Raw genomic sequence first — 6,897 nt, 5'->3', positions numbered from 1 at the left:
TACCATTTTTCATTTAGTCTATAGCAACATCACCTTTACTGTCTGTACCTCTGTGTGTGTATATTGTGTAGGCTTCCTCCCTCCCCTCTCTCTCTCCTTCCATCCCTCTCTTTCTTTCCCCTCTGTTCCTCTCTTGCCCCCCGTATCGATTTTTTGGTAGACCCCTAGTAATCACTGTAGTTCATGTAGTATTTGGTAATGTACGGCCCCTGAAGACATTCCGATGTCTTCTGCCATTATACCTGTCCTGTTCATAACATCCACTAGCGTCTTTCTATGTAAACCCTGACAATAATCCCACCATCTTTAAAATTCACTCTGCTTTCAGTCTGAACCAACCTTTTGGATCCTTCTTTCTGACCGATCTCCTGTCTGCACTGGATAACCTGTACATTAAGACTGTTAGCTTATAATCCTAGTCACTTACATGGTCATCTGAGGCACTGAGTAGGTTGCCGCTGAGGTTGGGATTCCAGGAAAGGCCATACCCTTCTTTCTGGTGGCCTTTCAGCCTCAAGTCAGGACTACACTCCCCGCTGGGATCTGAAACACACAAATACACGCTGCACTACACGTTCACCTTCATGGTGTGTGATTAACTGTGTGCCCATTATAACACATGTAGTCTTAAGTATATAAGCAAAGCAGTGATCCAACCTGGCTTAGACGGGTGCTTATTGTAGTCGAAGACCAGAACGTCAGAGGTGGGAGTCTTAGTGGCAATGATGCAGTGATTCTGGGGCATGAAGCGGGCTCGGTTTACCTCTCCCTCGTGGTTGATCTTGATCTCAATCTCTATCTTTCCACTTACTGAGCCAAATCCACCGAACTCTGAGAAGAGAATACAACCAGACTGTAGTACATTCAAGGTAGGAAATGGACACCAGACCATGAGGGTTCTTATCGATTTATATATTCTCACACAATCACTTTGCCTGGGAACTGTTGTATTTATCAGCTACTGAGGGTTTACAGCAGCTGTGCTCAAATGTTTTAAGATCAAATCAATATGGAGTTAACTATTACTTTACCCCTTTATTCTGATATGTGCACTAGATTGGCTTTGTGAGTATTGCGATTTAGACTTCGACTGTACCTTAAAAATTTTCAGTGGCCATACTTATACTACCTCTAGTAACACACCAAGAGATCAGTGAGCTTGCAGCACACCTACACACAGCTGGGCACCCATACACATACCTGCTGGAAGACAGAATAACAGTTTCAGCATAAAGATTGAAAGGACTTGTACCTCACCATATAATTTTGTCAGTATTAAGTTAAACAAAATAAGTTATAAAACCTCCTAAAGGGAAACACATGTTAGGCCTTCCAGATCCACACTATGTATTTTGGTAAGAATCAAGTAAAAAAAAAAAAAAAAAAAAAAAAAAAAAAAGCATTCTAGAAATGACATTACATCGACAACAAATACACCTACTCCCCTGACCATGCAAAGACATTCTTTATAGCGGTAACAAGCACAAATTCCCAAGTATGTCCAAAATATTTTACTGCAGTACTCTTTGTGTATTTACCTCCTTTCTCACTGTCGTGCGACGCGTCAAACTGGGCATCATCATTTGGTACCTGAACGCTGGCAATCACAAGGTGATTCTGCTCATCTGATGTATGAGTCCCCAAAACCAGTCTGTGAATGGTGTAGTCCTTCCCCTCAGGCCTGCAGAATTGACAACATGGACATGATCTTCATCTATATTCAGTAGCAAAAGTAGCTTTGTCTTTAAGTTTAAAATTAGATCAGGGCTTTTGGTATGAAAGAGGCAAATGTGATTCTTCAAAGTCAATGACTGCTGATAGTTAAAGAAAAATAGTAACAAAATTCATAGTTTTCACGTGACATCACATTCCAAAGAAAACTCTCTTAGAAGGCAAAAAATAAGTTATTTTCCACTGCCCACCAACCAGGAGGCATGTGATACACTGTTACTTTGAGTTTGTTACTTTAGTGTTGCAAAAATGCTGGATGGTTGTTGTGCTTTTGGATGCACTAATCGAGGAAGAGACAAGCCTGGGCTGTGTTAGGTGCAGCATTCCATACAAGGTAAACGCAAACATCACTGCAGTCGAGCGGTGGCAGGCACCTGGCGGTTTTTAATGGAACAAATGTGGCAGCGGGTGCCGCAACATGGATCGGAAGTGCCCAACACTTGCAGTTTGTGTTCATATCCTTCTTTTTCTTAAGCTGAGTGGTGATCCAAATAAAATGTAACTGCTTTTACAGCATCTCTACGGGTGAGTCGCGGTGTGAGCTGCTATGTTGGTCTCTTATTTTGCCCTCCAGGTCACAGTGCATGTCACGTGACTGAAAACTATGAATAGGCTTTTACACAGGAAGAATTCCAAGGTATTAATATAAATGCTTCAACGAATCTCTTAGTGAATTAGTATTTGGTAATATAAGTATTTGGTAACCAGTCATACTTGTAATAAAGACAATAGACAGGGATGTGCTTTTGAATGTTCTACAGTTTTATTAAAGTCCAGTCAGGGTGCAAAATTGACTTTTGTCCACCAGCCAATGGCTAGTGACTGCTCAAATTTTACCAGCCACTCAATAGATTACCATTGTTTGTTGACTGGTGAGGAAGTAAATCTACTAGCCAATTGCATATTTTACCAGCATTTGGCTAGTGCTAATTTTGGACCCTGAGCCCAGTGCTTCCCATACATTGATTTATTTGTTGCTGTCCACCACAATATAAACAATGACCGCCACATGTTTAATGTTTTTTTTTTTAACATTAAAAACTTGTACAATCTTATTTCATCTCATGTCCCACTCCTGACCAGATGTTGGCTTTGAAGCACAGTTTTGTTGTTCACAAACCAAAGACAGGACCAAGAGAAACAGATGTCGCAGGAACACTCCAGCATACAGAGACCCAGGATGTAAAGATAGAAACACTTGTTGACAAAGTTGCTGGGGTTAAACCATTGTTTCAGCAGTAAGATGGAGATAATGTAAATACCTGCTGACATCTGGAAGCCACTGGACAGTAAGGCTGGGCCACTCCAGTGCATGGGTCATCACCAGGTCGTACAGGAAAGGTGTGTTTTTCTTCCAAATCTTGTACTCCTCATTGATGACCCTTTCTTCCACTGCGTCATCATACACTTCAGCAGAACAACATGGTGTATGTTACAGGTACACCGGTAAAAAAAAAATGGAAACTGCTGTGAGTTTCCCTCAGTACATTTGTGTATTTACTAAAGTAGATTAAGCACACACAATTACTGTTACGTAGTAAGTGTAACAAGTCTGGTACTGCTGGACACTGGACAGCTGAAGCAACCTTAACAGACGAGAGCTCAACGTGCGTTTACGTTAAAACAGTTAAATGCTAGCTTCCTTCAAATTACATGAACGATACTCTGTGGCAGCAGACTGACAAAGAACTTAAACAATGGTAAGATATTCGGTATGGTTAACCCTCTTCCCTGAATTCAGGACTGGTGTAAGTTACTGCTCGCTACCACGCACTACGGTGTAAAGTTAACGTTATTTTGATGATGGAGGACTGTGGAAGCGTACCATCAACAAAACTATTTCTTAAGTTGAAATACGTGCTATTGAATTTGGTTATCTGACACTTTGACATGGTGTTCTTTTAAAAACCGAGCAGACATGCTGGCTGAAACAAATTAGCCTCCTGATGGTAACGTTACTATAATAAACTAGCATGTCATGCTAGCGCCCATGGCACAGTTGAACGGCTGTGGAGCCGCACACGAGGAAAACGGGACCCGGCTTTATACGCTAGGTAGTTATAGTAAACATACCCTCTTTATCGGCCATGTTCCAAACTCTGTGCTGTGTCACGATGCTCGAAAGCAAAGCAACTAGGTAGACGCTGTTGTAGTTTATAGTGCTGTAGTTCCCCTTGCTACTGCAGCTGAGGTTATCACTGCTACTTCTTCCTTTTCAGCGCCGAATTACTCGACACCTACTGCGCATGCGTTATACACTGTATACGTGGGCGTATACAACGAGGGCCAACCATGAAGCCAACACTGGAAAAGAAGGGCCTGCGTAGACAAATTGGCCCCGCTCCACCGTTCCCGCTCGTCTTCTTCTTCTGTGGAGTATTATGGCGGTTGGCAGCCATATGGTGCATTACTGCCATCCACTGCAAAGTATTTACAAAGAGGTCCAGCTGTGCCTACTTATTCCCGCCCTATTTATAGCACGCATGCGTGAATTGTTGTTGATGGAAGCCAGCGATTAGGTACGTAGGTAGGTTTGTAACCGATTATAGAGTGAAATTGAGTTTTGTAACTCCCTTCTGCTACGTAGCAGACAATATACATTAACATAGAAGCAATTATAAAAATGGTAAACAGAAATAAACTGTATTCAGTGGAGCAGTGCTGAGGATGAATTAGAGTTTAAGAGTCTTATAGCTTGAGGGGAAAGCTGCTCTGCAGTCTGGTGGTGTGGCAGCTGAAACTTCTATATCTCTTCCCAGAAGGCAGCAGGGTGAACAGGCTGTGGCTGGGTGGGTACTGTCCTTTAGTATCCTTTGGGCTCCGTGACCTGAGCAGTTTTAATCACCCACTGCAGAGCCCTCCGGTCCTGGGTCGTGCACATCCCATGCCAGTTAGTGATGTTTCCAGTCAGGATGCTTTCTATTGCTCCTCTGTAAAAGCTGACAAGAACTTGGCGTGGGAATTTGGCCTTCTTAAAGGTTCAGTGTGTAATATAGCTGAGGATTTATTGACAGAAATGCAATACAATATCCATAACTATGTTTTCAGTGGTGTATAAAGACCTTACATAATGCGTCTGTAGAAGAGGAAGAGAAAAATAATAATGCAGTCTCTGAGTAGTCCTCTGGTTTATTAGAAGTAAGAAGAGAAGTGACATTTGGATAAATGAACGAGCACACATGTTATTTAGCACGAGAGCCGACAGCCTGTGGATTTTTATACCATGAAGTCAGAGGAGTCGGACAGATGCAGACAGCAAACAATCACAGACATAATCGGTGTAGATTTTCCCCAGATGGAAGGCTTTGATGTGGGACAGATGTTTTCAAAGCGGAGCTGAAGTTGTCTGTTTTCCTTGGACAGGTAATGAAGTTAGTTGCACTTTAGCGATGCAAATGAAATCTGTTGTTTGATAGCTTTAGCTAGAAGCTGTCCATAATCACAGACGGACCTGACGTATTTCTCCTGTCAGTGGTGTAAAATATGTAATGTTAGTTGGATTAAATTCATGTAGCCTCGTTGTTCTCCAGCACTGTGGTTTGGCATTTGCGGTTATGTTAGCGAGACAATCAGCTGATCACTAATTGTCAATAAAATGGTAACGTTAGCTTACAGCATGGAAGCATCAGCCAGCTAAACTTTTACTGCTCTGGTAGAAAAAACATTGTTACGACCCCTGTTGGTCTAGGGGAGTGGGGGCCATAAACATATAGGCACAACTGGTATAGATCTTAACAAGGTAACTTTTATTGGTAACAGATGTAGACAGGTAACAATAAACAAAAGGAGGGTGGACGAGGGTGCTGTGAAAATAACAAACCAAGTTAAAATAAAAAGGTCCTCAAAAGGAGGCCTGTACCTATCTATCGTTTTAAGCAGAGTTGATTCTTGCTACAAAAGAACACAAAGAGCACAGGACCCACTCCACCTGGTGAAAACTAACACAATAGAAAACAAAACAATAAGTGAATTTCTCCACTGCACCCAATGTGGAGCTAACATACAAAGGTATGCAAATGTTTCCCTAAACACAATGTACAGCTAATAAGCAAGGAAGGTGGATAGTTCCACTAAACACAAAGTACAACTAACAGGCAGGCTATGGAGTCAATACCAAGTCAGGACAAGTCAACAGGCGGTGACAAGCTGCCTGGAGCAACAGGTGGACTCTCCTTATGAGCCGGAGGTAATTAACGTGGTGACGAGCCATTGGTTGAATGGAAACAGAGGGAACCAATGGCCGGGACTGATGTCAGCACCCCAGAAACCAGGAAGTAGGCGGGTCTTCATTCCCCAGGGACACAGCCTACTTGGTAGAGGTGAGACAGGGAAAAGGGGAAACACAAAGGTGACAGCGACAGCCGTGACACTCCCCCCCATAAACACAAACTCCCCAGTTTGGGAATTAACCAGTTTAGACCTAACTACTTTCTTTTCTCTATTATGATTGCAGCCTAGACAAGGCATCTGCAATAATGTTCTCTGAACCTTTCTTATGCCGTATCTCCAGATTGTATTCTTGTACAATCAACGCCCACCTCATGAGCCTCTGGTTATGGTTGTACATACGGGCTAAGAACACAAGTGGGTTGTGGTCTATGTAAACTACCACGGGCAGAGAGGTGGAGCCAACATAGACCTCAAAATGCTGTAAGGCCAACAACAAAGCAAGGGTCTCTTTTTCAATGGTTGAATAGTTAAGCTGATGGCGGTTATACTTCTTTGAGAAGTAACATACAGGATGGTCTATGCCCTCTACATCTTCCTGCAAAAGCACGGCACCAGCTCCCACGGCACTGGCATCCACCTCCAGCTTGAACGGCTTGGACAAGTCGGATAGGTCAAAGTGGCCTTCCCAAACTCACACTTAGCGAGATTTATGGTAAGGTCGGCTTGAGCAAGGCGAGAAAACACTTCGGAGAGGGTGGACTTGTGACTCTCCCACGGATCTGAGTAGACAATGAGATCGTCTAGGTAAGCATTACAATTTTTAACACCGGCTAACACTGTGTTAACTAACCTCTGGAAAGTAGCTGGACACATTCCAAAGGGCATTACCGTGTACTGCAAAAAGTCATCGGGAGTCACAAAGGCTGCGACCTCAGAAGCACGCTCAGTAAGAGGGACCTGCCAGTATCCTTTTAAGAGATCTAGTTTGCTCACAAA

General features: G+C 42.9%; 1 protein-coding gene across 2 annotated transcripts; it reads right to left on the bottom strand.

Moving 5' to 3' along the window:
* Nucleotides 1-400: 400 nt before the first annotated feature.
* Nucleotides 401-4,128, bottom strand: LOC123980494 (histone-binding protein RBBP7-like). Of its 2 annotated transcripts, none has more exons than XM_046064906.1 (5): nt 3,805-4,128; nt 2,994-3,138; nt 1,539-1,681; nt 658-831; nt 401-543 (listed from the first exon to the last, which is right to left on the bottom strand). In XM_046064906.1, the coding sequence occupies exons 1-5, from the start codon at nt 3,818-3,820 to the stop codon at nt 416-418; spliced, it is 606 nt and encodes a 201-aa protein (XP_045920862.1). In that variant the 5' UTR covers nt 3,821-4,128; the 3' UTR covers nt 401-415. The 2 variants fall into 2 exon arrangements, with proteins under 2 accessions (XP_045920862.1, XP_045920861.1); XM_046064905.1 differs by having other exon boundaries at nt 658-834; nt 3,805-4,122.
* Between the last annotated feature and the right edge of the window lie 2,769 nt (nt 4,129-6,897).

Source organism: Micropterus dolomieu, linkage group LG12 (genome assembly GCF_021292245.1).
Source record: "Micropterus dolomieu isolate WLL.071019.BEF.003 ecotype Adirondacks linkage group LG12, ASM2129224v1, whole genome shotgun sequence".
Classification (NCBI taxonomy): domain Eukaryota; kingdom Metazoa; phylum Chordata; class Actinopteri; order Centrarchiformes; family Centrarchidae; genus Micropterus; species Micropterus dolomieu.
Note: the sequence above shows the minus strand (reverse complement) of the source record. Positions and strands in the feature narration are given on the sequence as shown.